General features: G+C 62.2%; 2 protein-coding genes and 1 long non-coding RNA gene across 8 annotated transcripts in view; 1 reads left to right on the top strand and 2 right to left on the bottom strand.

Moving 5' to 3' along the window:
• Positions 1-139: 139 nt before the first annotated feature.
• Positions 140-8,861, bottom strand: SORBS3 (sorbin and SH3 domain containing 3). Of its 3 annotated transcripts, none has more exons than XM_054000765.1 (19): positions 8,573-8,861; positions 5,592-5,741; positions 5,389-5,494; positions 5,066-5,289; positions 4,932-4,995; positions 4,746-4,860; positions 4,583-4,667; positions 4,463-4,504; positions 4,273-4,359; positions 3,663-3,718; positions 2,288-2,403; positions 2,129-2,208; positions 1,994-2,040; positions 1,730-1,844; positions 1,530-1,655; positions 1,001-1,441; positions 838-917; positions 643-749; positions 140-556 (listed from the first exon to the last, which is right to left on the bottom strand). In XM_054000765.1, exons 2-19 carry the CDS (start codon positions 5,697-5,699, stop codon positions 495-497), a joined length of 2,061 nt encoding a protein of 686 aa, XP_053856740.1. In that variant the 5' UTR covers positions 5,700-5,741; positions 8,573-8,861; the 3' UTR covers positions 140-494. The 3 variants fall into 3 exon arrangements, with proteins under 3 accessions (XP_053856740.1, XP_053856743.1, XP_053856739.1); XM_054000768.1 differs by lacking the exon at positions 8,573-8,861 and adding an exon at positions 7,957-8,065; XM_054000764.1 differs by lacking the exon at positions 8,573-8,861 and adding an exon at positions 6,900-7,303.
• Positions 8,862-9,579: 718 nt separating this feature from the next.
• Positions 9,580-17,035, bottom strand: part of PPP3CC (protein phosphatase 3 catalytic subunit gamma) — a 42,260-nt gene continuing 34,804 nt past the window's right edge. Inside the window, exons 13-14 of one of the 4 annotated variants that reach the window (XM_054000696.1) lie at positions 15,584-15,655; positions 9,580-13,261 (exon numbers count right to left, since the gene is read on the bottom strand). In XM_054000696.1, coding sequence (XP_053856671.1) covers positions 13,086-13,261; positions 15,584-15,655 — 248 coding nt within the window. In that variant the 3' untranslated portion in view covers positions 9,580-13,085. The remainder of the gene's footprint in view (positions 13,262-15,583; positions 15,656-17,035) is intronic. The other 3 variants (XM_054000697.1, XR_008440829.1, XM_054000698.1) reach the window with 3 other exon arrangements.
• On the top strand, positions 13,443-13,801 carry LOC128820160 (uncharacterized). Its single transcript, XR_008440845.1, has 3 exons — positions 13,443-13,473; positions 13,563-13,626; positions 13,722-13,801. It is a non-coding gene; the product is annotated as an uncharacterized LOC128820160 (long non-coding RNA).

Below are 17,035 nucleotides of genomic sequence, written 5' to 3'. Positions count from 1 at the left end.
CCGGCTCGGAGCGGGACCGCCCGTGGGCGTGGGGGGATCCCCGCGGCCCCACGCAGCGTCCTGCCGCCGCTCCCCGCCCCACAGCTCCGGTGGGACGTGTCCCGGGACCGGCTCCTCCCCAATCCCGGCACTCTCAGAGTCGGGCTGAGCTGAGCTTTAATGACGGAAAAGAAGCGAAGGCGACTCCCGGACACGGACCCACATCCCGGGGCACGGCCGTCATGGTCAGGCCCGGCACCGGCCAGACCCCCGGGGCGACCCCCGGGGCGGTGGCAGCGGGCAGCGGTGAGGAGGGGGCGGGTTAAGGCACTGGGGCGGGGGAGACACCCCGCGCTGGGGGGATTTGTCCCTGTTAGAAGCAGCCCCATAGGGGCGGGAGGGAGCTGGAGGCACTTCATCCCCGTGGGGGGACACGGCGGGGACACCGCGTGCCCGAGGCGGGACAGGGGAAGCCCCCGGCCCCACTCCTCCCCCGGGGTCCCCATGGCCGCGGGTCACACCGGCGCCACGTAATTCCCGGGGAAAGTGCCGAATTTCTGCGTCCTCCTGGACACTCCTGTGGGTGTAAAGACGCGGAGAGGTGGTGAGGGGTGAGGGTGGCACCTTGTCCTCATCCCTGTCCCCAGGGCGGTGGCCACGCACCCACGAACCAGCCGTCGTCGCATTGCTGCATGACATCCACCCGGTCCCCTTCCAGCAGCTCCAGCTCGTCGGCGTTTTGGGGCCGGTACTGGTAGAGTGCCCGGTACCTGCGAGACAAAGCGTGGGCAGAGCCCGCCCCCCCACGGGTCCCTCGTGGGGACACCGCGCCCCGGGGACGCTCCTGGCCCTGCTTACGGAGTCCACCGGATTTCGGAGCCGTTGTAGGACGGGGCGGGCTCGGGGCGGGCGCTGGTTTGTGCCGCCGGGCTCGGGCGCTGTGGGAGGACACGGTGGGTTCAGGGCGGCGCCCACAGCCCCGGCGGTGCCGGGGCACGATGCCAGGGCGGGGGGCACTCACCTGCTCGGGGGTCCAGGCGGGACGCCAGGGCTCCTGGGGGTGGGCGGCCGCAGGGTGTGGGGGGCTGGCAGAGGCCACCAAGGGGCTGGGGGTGCCAGCGTGGGGCAGCTTTGGGGAGGGGGGGAACGTGGCACCGAGGTGGCGCGGAGAGGACGGGCGCCCGCCCGTCACCCCAGAATCCCACTTCGCTTCCCGCGGGGAGCCGGAGGGAGCCTGGGGGATGCGGGGGCCGGGCGAGCGCTGCAGGGACGGGGATCCGGCCGCGGGCCGGGGGCTGGCAGGGGCGGGAGAGGAGGGCATGTCCTCAGCCGTGGTTTTGACCCGCGGCTCCTTCAGCACCTGGACGTAGGTGGCGGGGAAGATGCCTTGGCGGCTGGTGCCCGAGATCCGCCCCTCGTACCAGTTCTCGTTCACCCGCCGCACCAGGCAGATCCGCTCGCCCTGCCGCGGGAGCAGGGGGCGGGTCAGCACGGAACGGCCCAGGATGGCCCGGGATGGCATGGAATGGCACAGCACGGAGCGGCGGTACCTTGCGAAAGGAGAGCTCCACGTGCAGATCCCCTCGGAAGTTGTAGAGCGCCAGCGCCTCGCCGTATTCCAGCACCTGGAGCGTGGGAGCCTTGATGGGCTTGGGCACCTCCGTGGGGGGCAGGATCTGGGTGGGACACGCGGGTGAGGGGCAGCGCCAGGACCCCCCGGCCCCGCTGTCCCCTCACAGCCCGGGCTCACCTCCACGTAGTTGGAGGGGAAGATGCCCACGCGGCCGTGGTGCTCCCCCTCCAGCCAGTTCCTGTCCACCTCCTTGTGGATGTAGACGATGTCCCCCTTCTGCAGCGTCAGCTCCCTTCAAGGGACACTGTCACAACCTGTCCGGGGGCACAGACCCGTCCCCGGCTCGGCTGGCAGGGCCACCCCCCCGTGCTGGGGCTCCCCCAGTCCCCATCTGTCACCCGAGGCGCACGGCGGGACCCCACGAGTGGCCCCAGTGCTTACTTGGGAGACTCAGCTTGGAAGTTGAACTTGAGGCGAGCAGCTTTCATCTGGAGAGGGAGAGGAGAGGTTACAGGGAGACACCGCCAGTCCCAGCCATCCCAAATCCCACATGGGATGGGACCGTCCCAACCTCACCTTCTTCTCTTCCCTCTTGACGGCCTCCACAGGGTCCCCCAGGTCGGACAAGCTGGGGAGGGTCCCTGGCCTGAGGGTGTCTGTAAAGAGAGGGGTGTCACCAGCTGGGGTGCCCTGTGGCAGGGCTTGGGGGGCTCAGGGGGCTAAAGGGGAGCTCACCTCTGCCAGGGCTCCGGTCGCTGGCCAGCCCCAGCCCACCCCGCTCCATGCTGGGGGTGGCAGGTGAGTGGTGGGTGACAGGGGCGCTCCACAGCCGGTGGGGGGACAGGGGGCTCCTGCGGGGTGACAGTGGCTCAGGGCAGGGCTGAGCCTCCTATCCAGCCCTGCTGCCATGAACCCTCCCTGCTCTGACCCTGCTGCCCTGGGTGGGGGGGGGGAGGGCAGGACCCCTTGGTCCCACAGAGCAGGATATCGGGGTCCTGTGAACTGCATGGACCAGGACCCCTGGGTCTCATCAGGGACCCTCAGGACTCCTGTATCCCATGGGTTAGGGTTAGGATTAGGGCTAGGGCCATGGGCCAAGCCCCCTGGGCCCCTGGCTTCCACAGAGCAGGAATTTGGGGTCCTCCAGGACCGGGATCCCTGAATTCCAAGAACTAGGATATTGGGGTCTCCCAGAACTAGGACCCCTTGGTCCCATGGATGAGGATAGTGGGGTCCCCCAGAAACAGGACCCCTTGGTCCCATGGCCCAGAACCACTGGGTACCCCAATGTGAGGACGCCGGTGTCCCCCAGAGCCAGGACCCCCGGGTCTGCTCTCTTCACCCTTCCAGGGGCTCCTCCCAGAGGCAGCCAAGCGGGACAGGTCCAAAGTTTTCCGGCAGCGCCGGCAGCGCGGCCCCGCTGCCGCCGAGCAGGAAGCGCCGGGGAGGGCTAATGAATAACCCCGCTCCGGGGGGCACTTAAAGAGCCCAAATGCGCCCCCCAAGCCGGAGGAGGGGTTGGGGAGGGGGGGAACCTCCCCCCCCCGTGCGCCCCTGGGGGTTACGGTAGGTCCTGCAGGAGGAGGCGCTTGTTTGTTTGTTTTTCCTCCCGCTGCCGGGGCACAGAGGGGTCTGTGGGGACACGCCGGGGTTCCCACCCACTCCCGGGGTGCCCATCCCATCCCGGGGTGCTCCGGAACTCGCCGGCACAGCTGTCCCCTCCCTGTGCCCGTGGGGACATGGGGACACAGCGGTGGGAATCCGAGCGCCGTCACCTCCCCTGGGACGGAGCCAAACCCCGGGACACGGCGTCCCTGCTCCAGGGACGGGGGAAAGGGTCAGCCCCGCTCCGGCCCCGTCCCACCCAGCGGGCAGCCGGCCCGGCGCCGGCTCCCACCCGTGCCGGGGTGTGGGGGGACCGGGGGGCCAGCGCTGCCACGGAGGGGTCCGCGGGGATCCCGTGGGGGATGCCGGGGGACTCCCACCCCGCGGGACGCTGCAGGGACAGCCCGCCCGCCACCCCCAGAGCGCGGTCCTGTCCCTCGCCTCCAGTGGGGTCTGGGCAGGGGGATTTGGGGGTGCGGGGGGTGGGAGCGGCCGCTGAACTCACCGAGCAGCCGGGGAGGCCGGAGCAGGGGAGCGAGCGGTGGGAGCAGCCGCCGGGCTCTGCCGGGAGGAGCGGGAGGGGGTGGGAGAGAAAAATTAATCATCCAGGAGGCCGAGTCTCGGCGGGAAGCGAAGGAGTCCAGCTCGGCTGCGCCAATAAACCGCCGGACGGACGGACGGACGGGCTGGGTCCTAGAGCCCCACAGCCACGGCCACGGCTCCAGGCCGCTGAGCAGCCGTGCGTGGGTCCAGATGTGCGCGGAGCCAGCCAGGCAGGCACCGAGTTGTGCACGCGTCCAGATGTGCGCGCAGCTCGCTGTGCGTTCACCCGGCCGTGCAGGCATGCAGATGTGCAGGGCTCCAGCCGTGCGCACATCCATCCAGTTGTTCGCACACCCAGCTGTGCGCGCACCCAGATGTGCATGCAGCCATCCGAGCGTTAATCCAGATGTGCACGCATCCGGCCACGCCTGCATCCAGCTGTGCATCCCACCACGTGCGTGTCCAAGCCTTGCACAAAGGCTGAGCCCACAGCTGGATGTGCCCACAGCTGGATGTGCCCACAGCTGGATGCCCTGCGGGGACCAAGGGGCAGCAGGAGGGGCCTGGGGTACCTGGCGGGGGATCCGGCGCGTCTCCATGTCCCTCATGTCCTTGTCCAGCTCCTCGCTGAGCTGCTCCAGCTCCTGCTCCAGCAGCACCTTCACGGGCAGGACGGGGCTGTGGCGGGCCAGGCTGGCACTGCCCGCGGGCACCGGGACCCCGCTGCCACCCCCTGCCCCCCGCCCGCCACCACCACCTCACCTCGATGGACTGAGCCCGCTTCGGCCGTGCTGCTGCGGGGGTCTGGAAAGGGCAAGGGGCCGGTCAGGGGTGTGCCCACCGCGGTGCCCACCCCCTCCCCGTGTGCCAGGGCCCGCCTACCTGCTCCCGCGGAGAGAACTGCCCTGGTTCGTAGTCAAAAATGCTGCCAGGCTCGGCGGTGGCACCGGTTGCACCCCAGCGGGTCCTGTGGGGAACGGGAGGGGTTCAGCCACCGCAGCCCCCACCCACCCCGTGGGCACCCACGTCCCTGTGCCACGCTCACCAGTCCATCCCGTTGGGCATTCCGGGGGGCTCAGCTGGGGCCGAGCCCCTCCTCCGCGGCTTGGGGGGCGATGAAGGCGCCGTGGTGGGGCAGGAATGGGTGTCCCAGTCGGGCTCTGAGGATGGGGGAGGTGAGCGGGCGCCGAGCCGTGCCCGCTCTGTGCCACACCCGCACACCTGGGCTCACCTGGCAGCTTGCGGTGGATCTGCCGGAACATGCTGCGGTACCAGTCTCGGGGGCTGTCGACGCTCTGGGGGGACACATTGGGGCGGTGAGGGGGTGACAGCGGGGTGACACCCCCGCCCTGCGCCCCCACTCACCGAGCGTGAGGCGAGGGGCATCCCCGTCTCGTCCACGGGCCCGATGCCATCGTACTTCACCCAGCGCCTCTCCCGCCGCTTGCTGTCCTTGGTCCAGGTTGCCGACCAGCCCGGGGGCCGTGGGCACGTGGGGGCAGCCCTGGGGCTGGGTGTGGGGTGGGTGGGCACCTGGGTGCTGGGGGCTTTCGCCTCCTTGGCTGGCCAGGTCTGGTACCACTCATTCACTGCAGACAAGGTGAGCATGGCTCAGGTGAGCGTGGCTCAGGTGAGCACAGCTCGGGGGAGCCCCCAGGGGTGTCCCCAGGATGTTCAGCTCTCTGTACCTGAGCTCTTGGGAGCTCCCTGGCTGTTCTCGGCGGTGCTGCGGCTCTCCGGGTCATGGAAGTGGAAGTTGAGGGTGTTGGAGCCGCGGTGGCGGATGACGGGCACCTGTGGCACAGGGAGGGGCTGGCACAAAGGATTTTTTGGGAGGGGGGTGCAGCCCCCCCGCATCTCCCAGCATGTGCCAGCCCCCAGCCCCACTCACCCGTGTCCCCGTGTGCTGCGGGGACAGCTGCAGAGGTGGGTGGAGGCGGGGAACGTCCTCCACACGCAGAGCCGGGCTGGGGTCAGGGGGCAGGAGCCGGCCCGCCATGGCCGGGGAGGGCGGGGATGGTGCCCGGGGGCTGCCCGTGCCCTGTGGGAAAAGCAGCTGTGCTCACGGGCCGTCCCGTGTCCCTGTTTTCTGGGCATTCCCAGAGAGATGGGGGCTCGGCGGACCCCCAGCCCCACTGCTGGGAGCATCTCCTGTTATTCAGAGGCGCAGGGGACACCATGTGTGGGGTGACAACGGCGGTGGCAGCGCCCCCAGCTCAGGGAGCCTCGCGGTGCCAGGGGAAGCGGCTGTTCCTGCTCAGAACCAGCCCTGGCACGGGTGCCCACCTCCTTCTCCATGCGGCTCCAGACCCCCCGCCCCTCTCCCTGCCCCGGCTGTGCACGGATGGATCCAGCCCGCCGGGCTCTTCGGGAAGAGCACGCCCGGAGCGGGTCGGGGCGATGGCTGCGCCGCGTTCCCATCGGCCTGGCATCCCGGCGCGCTGCCCTCCCGCCCGGGCACGTGGCGGCAGCAGCGTCGCCCGCCCGGGAGCGCTGCCAGGGCCGGGAACACGACAGGGCAGAAATATTTCCCCGCCCTGCAGCGCAAACAGGGAGGGAGAGGGGACGGAGGGACGAGGAGCCGGGAACGCGCGGCCGAGCCCGGCACCGCCCGCCGGGAGGGCGATGCTGTGACTCACCGCGGACCGGCCGGGGGGCAGCTGGGGGGGACGGGACCCCCGGAGCCGTTCCCGACGCCGGGATGGCTCCGGAGGCGAGCGCAGCACCGGGGCCTTTGGGGGACACCTGTGCCCTGGCTCGTCCCTCACGTCTCCGTCGCCACCCCGGCACCGGCGCTCGCAGGTGCCGGACCCCGCCTCAAACGGGGCATCCTGGGGGGCTGCCGGGGGGTGCCAGCCCAGCCCGCTGTGTGTGTGGGACCCCCAAATCGGGCTGGCGGCCCCTCGGCTCCCTGTTTCTCACACCGCTGGAGGCTCGGCAGCCCCAAGGCTGTAATTAATGTTAATCACCCCCGTGGGGAAACCGAGGACCAGGGAAGGATATGCCCCGGGGCACAGAAAGTGGGGTGCAGGCTCCCATCCCCCCAGGGCACCCCAAAAACCTCCACGCCATTCCCAGCGCAGCACCCACACGGGGCTCGGCCCCATCCTTCTCCTCCTTCAGAGTGTCCCCCAAAACCTGTCCCCGGGGGTCCCCTCGGGGCCTCCCCTCCTCGCCGGCTCCCCCGGCCAGCTCTTACCTCCTGGGCAGTGCCAACGGGGGCCCCCGGGAAGCAGCGGGGTTTTGGGGAGCAGCCCCGGGCTGAGCGGGACGGAGCTGCGAGCGGCAGGGAGGAAAAATCCACGGCCCGAACTTCGCCGGGAGAAAGAGCGGGGGGGGCCTCAGCGCCTCGTGGGGGGCTGGCGGGGAGAGCCCCCCAAGAGCATCCCCCGGGAGGGTCGGGAGGCACCGTCCTGCCCGGCGCTGGGTCCCCGTGTGCCCCGGCCCCCCCCACCCCGGGGTGCGCTGCCCCCCGCAGCGCTCCCCGCTCTGGAGCGGGGCCGGCCCATTCAGAGTTTCCAGTGACATTTCCAGGGATGGGATCCAGGGAATGGAGCCAGGAGGCTGAACTCATCCCACGCCCCGCGCACGCGTTCCCGCGCACCCGGCCCCCGCTTACGAAACGGGGCGAGCCCGGCGTCGCCGGCCCCCTGGCGCGATGGAGACGGGGCTCGGGGGCGATTTTCGGGAAAGGATGGGGAGGGAAGTGGCGGCTGGAGGTCGGGGCTGAGGGGAGGAGTGGGGTCTGTGCTCCTCCGAGCGCCGGGATGGGGCCACGGGGGGAAGCAGAGCCTCCATCCTCACTGCCGCCCACTTTCCCGCGGGTGACCCTCCATCCCCTCCATTCCCTGCATTCCTCCATCCCTTCCATCCCTTCAATCTGTCCATCCCCCAGGGATTTGGGCACTGGGGACCCCCATGTAAGCCCCCCCGTGCCCTGCCAGTGTCCCACCTCACCCCCTCCAGCGTCACCGCTTCCCCATCCGATGGAGAAGGGGATTTAGGGGGGATTTTTGGAAGAGGCTGAGGAGGGAAATGCTGAGAAGTGAGGACCGAAGTGGGAAGTGGGGTCGGTGCTTCTGTGCCCACCCAAGCCCTGGCGTGGGGCACAGTCAGAGCAGAGCCCCCATCCCCACTGCACCCCTCCATCCGCCCATCCCTGAGGAATCCGGGCATGGGTCCCCCACGGAACACCCCCGTGCCCTGCCCCGTGTCCCCTCTCGCCCCCTCGGGCAGCGCCCGCACCCACCACTCACCCGCCGGCCACTTCCTGCTCCCCTAAACTGCTGACACCCCCAAAACGGGGCTGCCCCAGCCCTTCCTCATCCCGTGAGCTCCCACGTGAGCTCCCGGGGGGATGGTGGCTTCGCTGCCACCCCTCGGTCCCCACCAAGCCACCGCCCTCTGCTGCTGGGGACGAGGGGGACGATGGCAGGAGCCCTGGCTGGCTGCGATGCTGCGCCCGGGGGACACCGGGGACACCGGGGACACAGGGGACAGGGTGTCCTCCCCCCCGCCACGGCCCTGGGGGACGCAGCTCCCACCCCAATGCCGTAGGAATGACGGAGCTCCTTGGTGCCAGCTGGGGACACCGTGGCGAGGACACAGGCTGGGGACAGGGGCTGATCCTGCTGGAAAACCCCGCGGTGACAAGGGCAGGGATGGCAGCAGGGCCGGGGAGGGTTCAACCCAGCGAGGGGACCCCCGACCCCATCCCTGCTGCCAAGGGGTGACCATCCCCTCCAGGTCCCCTCCAGCCCACCAAGTGACATCTCTCGAGGTCGCAGCACCCGCTGGCGATGCGAGGAGCAGCTCCCTTCACCGCAGCCCCCCCTCGGGGTGCCAACACCCCCCGCCCAAACCCCCACTCACCTCCGGGGCTGCACCGTCCCCGTGCCCGGCGAGGAGCCTCCAGCGCCGGCCCTGCCTCGGTCCCTCCCTCCCCGCGGCTCCCAGCACCAGCCTCTGCTCACAGATAAATATTTAACGCGCAGCCCGGGCCGGGATTAACAAAGGGCGAGTGTTTCCTGTTTGCTCAGCGCGGCGATGCCAGCCGGGAATGCGCGGCCGGCCCCAGGGATGCTCGCAGGGATGCTCCGGTGGGCAGGGACGTGCCGGGATCCCCCCGCTGCCGAGCGCGGGGTCTGCGAGCGGTGCCGGGGGTTGGGGGCTCCCCGGTTCGGGTGGGAACACCCAGGAAAAGGGTGGGAGAGCCGGAGCGTCCTGCCCCGGGCGCGCCCTGGATGCATCCGGCGGCTGGGAACGGGAATGCTGAGAGGAGGAGCAGGTGGGAAACGGGGAGCACGTGGTGAGCTGAGCTCGAGGCGGGCGCTGAATTCCCGAAGGAAAAGCTGCCACGATTGGGATGACGGCCTGGAGCCCTCCAGAACTCATCCTGAATATTCGGCTGCCACTTGGGAAGAGGGGATGGATCCCAGGTGTGGAAGCCAGAGGTGGGAGCCACAGCAGCTTCCTGGGAATGCTGGTGATGCAGGAGGGGCATCCCTGGGCAGGATCCACGGAACTGTGACCGTTTAGGATCCGTCCAGATGGATCCCGACCCCAGGGCTGCTCCCTGAATTCCCTCTGTGGAAGGAACACCCCCAAAAGTGACAAGGAAGGAGCCGGGGTGGAACAAGAGCTGGCACATCCCGTCCTGTCCCTGCTGGCACCGCGTTATTTACCCAGGGAAGGACGAGGAGCAGGAGCTGAGAGCTCTCCAAATCCGGCCGGGAGCCGCCGCTCCGCGTGTGCCGACGTGCCGGGGCTTGGGAGGCACTGCCCCAGCCCTGGAGAGGCTCTAAAACCCCCCCAAATCCTCCCTTCTGGCAGCACAGCAACCCCCCTCAGCCACCCCAAAAAATCACAGTGGAGCGCAGTGACTGTGTCAATTTTTAACTTTTTTTTTTTCTTTTTTTTTCCTCCTTAAAGATGACTCCGATTTACATCGAGACAGTTCTAACAAATTCATTCCTTGTTTCACAAAAAAAAAAAAAAAAAAGAAATTATATTAAATAATTTCTGCCAATAAATAACATTTTCACCATTTTTTTTCTCCTTTCAACAGAACTAAAAAAAAAAAAAAAAAAAAAAAAGCAAGAAATAAAAATAAAAATTAAAAAGGAGGCAGTCTCCAGGCAACGGGCGTATGATCCTTCAGCATCGAGAACCCTAAAATCACCATCACTGCACCCCTGGAGGGCTTCAGGTCCTCCCTGGCCGAGGTTTGGTGGGATCTGCATCCCTGCCAGCTCCCCTGGCCAGGTGGGATCTGTGCCAGAGGCAGCCAGAGGGGTTCTCCCAATCCCAAAAAGAAAATTAAGCTTGAACTCAACCCACCACCCGCCCCATTGCCGACTCCCCTCCTTGGACATGCACCTTGCTAGAACATGCAAAAAAACCCAGGCTGCGGGGAGGTGGGGGCTTTCCCTGGATTTGGGGGCTCCCTCGGGTCGGGGGGGCTCCCCCGGGGCCCGTGGGCTCCCCTCAATCCCGGTTGTCCAAGCTCCAGGTGGCAGCCGGGGAGGGGAAGGGACGGGCGGGAGCTCGGAGATGGAGGGGTCAGAGACAAGCCCAGCTCCGAGGCGCTGGATTTGTGGGGGGAAAGGAGGAAAAGGGGGAATTTGGGGGCGTTTCTGGATTGTTGTTTTTTTTTTTTTTTTTTTGGTTTGCCGTGGTGGGGATCGGGGCAGGGAATTCTGCTCCGAAGCTGTCCCCAAAAGAGGGGAGGGGGGATCTCGGCTCGGGGCTGTGGCAGGAGAAGCCCGGCACCGTTAATTGAGGGGGTAATTAGCACCCAGAGCCCCATCGCTGCTCCTCACCCCCTCGGGAACTGCTTCAAAGGGAAGAGGGGACCTGGCAGTGTGACATCCACAGTGCCGGTGCCCCTACGGGGGCAACTTCCAGCCCTTGGCCACCACCTCTGGGGCTGGGGCAACCAACATCCAGCCCTTGGCCACCGTCTCCAGGGCTGGGATGCTGGGAAGGTGCAGCTCCACCAGCCCCAGAGATAAGGGGGGACAAAAATCCCACCTTTGGCCACCTTCTCCAGGGCCAGGACAAGGAACATCCAGCCCTTTTCCAGGGCTGGGATGCTGGGAAACCACAGCTCCACCAGCGCCAAGGATCAGGGGGTTGGATCCGAGCCCCCCAAAACACGAAGCACAAGGTCCAAAAGGATTTTGGGGAGGGGGAATTGGTGATGCCAGAGCTGGAGAAGAGGGTGGGGGGACAAACTGCCAGCAAAGCAAATCCCCCTCTGTGATGGGCCGGGCCCTGCTGACCCCCCCACGCTGGGAACAGGGGCGTGCCAGGCTCGGGGTCCCGCAATTCCCATCCCAAATATCCCGACTAAAACCTGGCTGCTTGGGTGAGAGCCCAGCCTGGGTCAGCACAACACGCCCGAACATGCACGGGCAGCCCCGGGCACGCTCTGTGTGCCCGGGTACCACACACGGGCTCACCGCGCTCACAGGAGGCCCTGAAAGGACAAAGAAATACTCACAGACAAAAGGCAATTTGGCCCCACTCCTCGGACTGGGGGGAGAGAAGCTCGCTCCAAACATCTCGCACTTTTAGCAAAGCGGTGGGCGTGTAAAAAAAGGGATCAAAGGGGAAAAAAAAACAACCAAAAAAAAAAAGGAAAAAAAAAAAAAGAGGGGAAAGTGGAGGCATGTGACTGAAAAGTGTGGAAACCCAGCGGTCTGCTCGCAGAATCCTAAACAGCCCCGTGGGATTAGGTGACGTGTGACCCTAAGACAATTTGAAAGCTTCCTGGGAAGTTGCTGTTTTCCTCTGGCGCTGGAATCGCTGAGGGAAGACGGCAAGATCCAGGGAAAGCCTTGGCAAAGATCCCCTGGGAGAGGCTCAGCCCTGCCTGCGGAGAGCATGGGAGAAGGGGGAAAGGGAAAGCTGGAGGGGGAGTGCTCCAGGAGCTGCTGCCTCGGCTCCAGGCAACGGCTCACACGGGAAGTGACCAACGGGAATCCCACAAAACCCTTCCCCAGCACTCCCAGTTTAAGTGAGGGAAAGCTCAGAGTGACAGAACGCTCAGCTCGCACTCCAAAATCCCTGACAACAGCCAGGGGGTGTCCGCTGGGAACCCCCAGGATCCCTGTCCAGAACACCCTGCCAAAATTCCTGCCAGATCTGCTCCGTTCTGCCTTCCAAGCCCTCCTTCCTTCCCAGTGCAGGGGGCTGCCCTGTCACCAGCACCCAGCCACATCGCCCAGAACCAGCAGTGCCCCACACATCTTATCCCAAAATTTGCTCCAGCTGCCCATGGGAAAGGCTGAGCTGCCCAGGGCTCCTCTGGAACAGCCAAGGGTGGGTGATGCCCAAAGCCACACACCCGCTGGGGGACAGGGAGGTGGCACTGGGGGGCACCACGCTGTCCCCCACACCCCAAACTGCTCAGCAAGGGCTGATTCCAGAGCTGGGAACAGGGAATGTGCCGTGGGCTGGGAATGTGGTGGTGGGGTAATGGGGGAGCTGCAGCCTCCAGGGTATAAATCACCCCCTTCTCCTTTAAAACTCAGGCCCTGCAGCTTTCCCAGGATCATCAGACAGCAGAGATAATTCCTCTGCTCTGAATCAGAGGGATTCCCAAGGGAATTCTGCTGCACAAAGTGGCTGCTCCAAGGGGAAGAGCCACAACAAGGGGCAGCACTTCCCTTCCCCCACCTTCTCCCTATTTTCCTTTGGAACTCCTTCAAGCTTTGGGATAAAGCTGAAATCCTGAAGGAAAAGGTGCTGTGACTGGTGTTAACAGCCCTGGAGCCCTTTGGAGCTACCCCTGGCTGTCACCTTGGGAAAGAGGGATGGATCCCAGCAATCTGCCTTCCAGGGAATTGGTTGCTAAAGCAGCAGCTGCAGGTAGGAAAGAGGTGGAAGAAAACAACAGGAAAAATCTGGGAAGAAAACAGGTGTGTAAAGGAAAACCAACCCAACCGTATCTTGAAGGGAAGGACCTGCTTTGGAAAGCTCAGGCTAACTCCAAATTGTGCCAAAGCCAACGACCCAAGTTGCCTGGTTTGACTGATTTTTGGTTTTTAATCCAACCCCCCCCAGCAGAGGTTTGACCTCTCGGGGAGGGCAGCTGGACAGCACAACACTCCCGGGATGCTCTAGCAGTTGGATTGGTTTCTAAACCAAAAAAAAAAAAAAAAAAAAAAAAAAAGGACATTTTTATATATATTGAACATAAATAAAAAAAAAAAATTACAAAATGGTCGCTTTCTTACAGAACGGATGCGGACTGGATTTATGGACGTGCCTCCAGGTGAAGTTGGTTTCTCCCCCTGCCCCCACCCCACCCCGATAATAAATAAATAAAATTCATGAAGTTTTGGATCCTCTGGCGGTGCAGGTTCGGGCGCTCGGAGCGTTACTGGGATTTCTTGCCCGTGCCGTTCTTGTCCGCAGAGTTCGAGGTTACCAAGTTCACGGGGCCGTCCGAGTGCAGCGAATCCTTGCGCGGCGGCATCCGCTCGTTGATGCGGTCCAGCCCCCGCGCCTCCTCGAAGCTGCGGATCTTGTGCTGCGGGGAGAAGCCGCGGATGGCTGCGGAGGGAAGGGAGCACAGGGAGCAAGTGTCAGCACGAGGCGTGGATTTCCCCCCGAGGAGCCCTCCAGCACACGCCAGACACCAACGGGGACACGTGGAGGGGATGGAAAGCACCTGTCTGGATTTGGGAATTCTTTGGGGAGGTTTTGGCGCTGCCAGCTCGCAGTTGGGAGCAAAGTTTAGGATTTGCTCTGCCCCCTGAGAAGAGGTTCTTTTTAGGGAGGTTTAGGATTTGCTCTGCTCCCTAAGAGAAGGTTCTCTTTAGGGAGGTTTAGGATTTGCTCTGTTCCCTAAGAGAAGGTTCTTTTTAGGGAGGTTTAGGATTTGCTCTGCTCCATGAGAAGAGATTCTTTTTAGAGAGGTTTAGGATTTGCTCTGCTCCCTAAGAAAGGGTTCTTTTTAGGGAGGTTTAAGATTTGCTCTGCCCCCTGAGAAGAGGTTCTTCTCTTTAGGGAGGTTTAGGATTTGCTCTGCTCCCTAAGAGAAGGTTCTTCTTTTTAGAGAAGTTTAGGATTTGCTCTGCTCCCTAAGAAGAGCTTCTTTTTAGGGAGGTTTAGGATTTGCTGTGCTCCCTAAGAGAAGGTTCTTTTTAGGGAGGTTTAGGATTTGCTGTGCTCCCTAAGAAGAGATTCTTTTTAGAGAGGTTTAGGATTTGCTCTGCTCCATGAGAAGAGGTTCTTTTTAGAGAGGTTTAGGATTTGCTCTGCTCCCTAAGAGAAGGTTCTTTTTAGAGAGGTTTAGGATTTGCTCTGCTCCCTAAGAGAAGGTTCTTTTTAGAGAGGTTTAGGATTTGCTCTGTTCCCAAAGAAGAGATTCTTTTTAAAGATGTTTAGGATTTGCTCTGCTCCCTAAGAGGAGGTTCTTTTTTGTAGAGAAGTTTAGGATTTGCTCTGCTCCCTAAGAAAGGGTTCTTTTTAGGGAGGTTTAAGATTTGCTCTGCTCCATGAGAAGAGATTCTTTTTAAAGATGTTTAGGATTTGCTGTGCTCCCTAAGAGAAGGTTCTTTTTAGGGAGGTTTAGGATTTGCTCTGCTCCATGAGAAGAGATTCTTTTTAGAGAGGTTTAGGATTTGCTCTGCTCCCTAAGAGGAGGTTCTTTTTTTTAAAGAGGTTTAGGATTTGCTGTGCTCCCTAAGAGAAGGTTCTCTTTAGGGAGGTTTAGGATTTGCTCTGCTCCCTAAGAAGAGGTTCTTTCTTTTAGAGAAGTTTAGGATTTGCTCTGCTCCCTAAGAGCTTTTCATAGAAGCGAGCAATGGTTTGGGTTGGGAGATTAAAATCATCCAATTCCCCTATGCCAGGTTCAACCTTGGATACTTCCAGGGATGGGGCAGCCACAGCTTTTCTGGAAATTCCATCCCGCCACCCTCACAGGGAAGAATTTCCTCCCAATATCCCAAAGCTCCCCCTCTTTTAATAGAATAGGAGGAACTTGATAAACCAGACAAGTGCTTGCTGTCCCCAGAGAGTGAAGTCTCAGGAAAATTTCAAAGCTGAAAAACACGACACTAAAAAATAACAATTAAAAAGAAAATAAAAACTAAAAAAGAAAAAAAAAAAAAAAGGCAAAACCCAGAACGACAGAACAAAGACACCACCACAAGGCTCTGAACTCCGACACAAACCACACACTGCAACACCAGGAGAGGGAACAGCTAGTCCTTGGATCACAAAGGCAAAATTCTTGCATGACCAGGAGACACACGGGCAGATTTGGGAGGGATGAATCCCACTGAGGAATTTCATGTCCCTGTTCCATCACCGCGGGGACGAGCACGTTACCCTCGCCCTGATGACACGGACCAAATGTGAAACTCCTTTGTGCTACGGAGAATTTAAGGAAAAGGAGGCTGTGCCAAATCTTTTACAAGGACTTGGCTGGCTCACAAACAACTTCCCTTGGTAAGCAAAGCCTCTGTAGAGCTGCGTGGCCCCGCTCGGCATCGAGGAAAAATCCTCATGGATCTGTCATTCCTACACCCTACAGGCAGAGAATTGCCTCTCCACCTTGGCCTACCTGTGGGGAAGGCAGGGATTACACCAGCACCACCAAATCCTGTTTTCTAAAGGTTTTGATGGTGCTGGCAGATTGCAGGACCTCAAGCCCAAGGTCTCGAGCCACCGCAGCAGGAACAGCTTTGGCAACTCCAAATAAAGGTGTTCCACTAAGGAATAAACTGTTCAAGCTGAAACAGCCTTGAACCAAACCCCTGGGTATTTTTTCCTCCCCAGCAGGGCCTCGTCCTCCCCCACTTCTGGTGATGCAAGAGTAAAAAGCTTCCGTTAAGGGCTGGTAAAGCTCTTTAAAATGAGCGCACGCACACACGGAGATGATTTGAGTCTCTCGCCGGGTTCTAGCCATACCTTCCCGTGCCTCTACCGCTTCTACTGTGGCTGCAATACAGAAGAACAGTGGCATGCAGAAATGAAGACAGGGAAAAAAAACAAAAACAAAACAAAAAAACAGAAAAAAAAAAAAAAAAAGAAACAAAAACAGAGTGACAGTGAGTGATCCGACATCATGGCTGCGACGCAGAGCCCGCGGCCCCCCAGCCCCGGTGGTGCCAAACGAGTGGCGAGAGGGGAGAAAAAAGGTGACAGGAGGTGGAGAGGAAGGGGGGAAGGGGACCCCCGAGGGCTCAGGGGGAGTCTCCTTTCCTCTGGATTGATCTGATGGAAGAACAGAGGAGCAGAGAGTGGGGGCTTCCTGCTGTGTGCACTGGACAGGGACAAGCTCGGACTAAGCCGTGGATCTGCTCGCAGCTGGGTGGCTCCAGGCCACCTTCAGATGACCAGTTATGTGGAATTCACCCTCCACCACACAGAAGGGATCCCAGGGGATGTTTTGGAGCAGTGGGGAGGAGAGGGGCCGCCTGTTTTTCCAGGGAAGGACAAGCAGCAGGTACTGGGCTGCTCCGCTCCTGGTGCCTTGAGTTAGAAGAGAAAATCAGGCTCCAAATCCAGTTTGGCTTCAGCTCCACCTCCTGAAAGTGTTACCAAGCAACAAGGCACCACAGAGCTGAGCAATGTCCCCCTTCCTAAATCTGCTGCAGCAACGTCCAAGGTTTGGTAGGCCCTGCCTCAACATCTGGAAGGACGCCCTTCCCTTGAGCAGATTCTCTGGATTTTAGCCTCAAAACTGCAGCTTTTTTCGCTTTGGACACAATACAGAGGCCACGTGGTCCTCGGGAGGCCACGGAGGAAGGATGGAGCTGTGGCTGCACAGCTCTGCCCCAGATTCCGTGACTTTGTTCAGTTGATTTTGCCAAGCCCTGCTGCAAAAGGCTGGGGAGAGGCTCAGGAGGGCAGGGCCCCCTCTCACTGCAGCCCTGTTCCCCTTTTTTGAGGTGCACAGGCACCCCAAAAGGGGGGCAGCCCCCCCTCCTCCTCACCCAGCAGACGGGGCTCCCATAAATTCACCGGGAGTGTGAAGGGATGTGCGAAACGGGAAAGGGTGGGAGGATGGGGAAAAGGGGGAGGGAAAGGGGTCAGGACAGGGAAAGGGGAGTGGGAGAAGGGGGAAGGATGGGGAAAGGGGAGTGGGAGAAGGGGGAAGGACGGGGAAAGGGGAGTGGGAGAAGGGGGAAGGATGGGGAAAGGAGAATGGGAGAAGGGGGAAGGACGGGGAAAGGGGAGTGGGAGAAGGACTGGGGGAGTGGGAGAAGAGGGAAGGACGGGGAAAGGAGAGTGGGAGAAGGGGGAAGGACAGGGAAAGGAGAATGGGAGAAGGGGGAAGGATGGGGAAAGGAGAGCGGGAGAAGGACTGGGAGAGTG

Source organism: Vidua macroura, chromosome 28, assembly GCF_024509145.1.
Source record: "Vidua macroura isolate BioBank_ID:100142 chromosome 28, ASM2450914v1, whole genome shotgun sequence".
Taxonomy (NCBI): Eukaryota; Metazoa; Chordata; class Aves; order Passeriformes; family Viduidae; genus Vidua; species Vidua macroura.
This window is presented reverse-complemented; position numbering and strand designations above follow the sequence as displayed.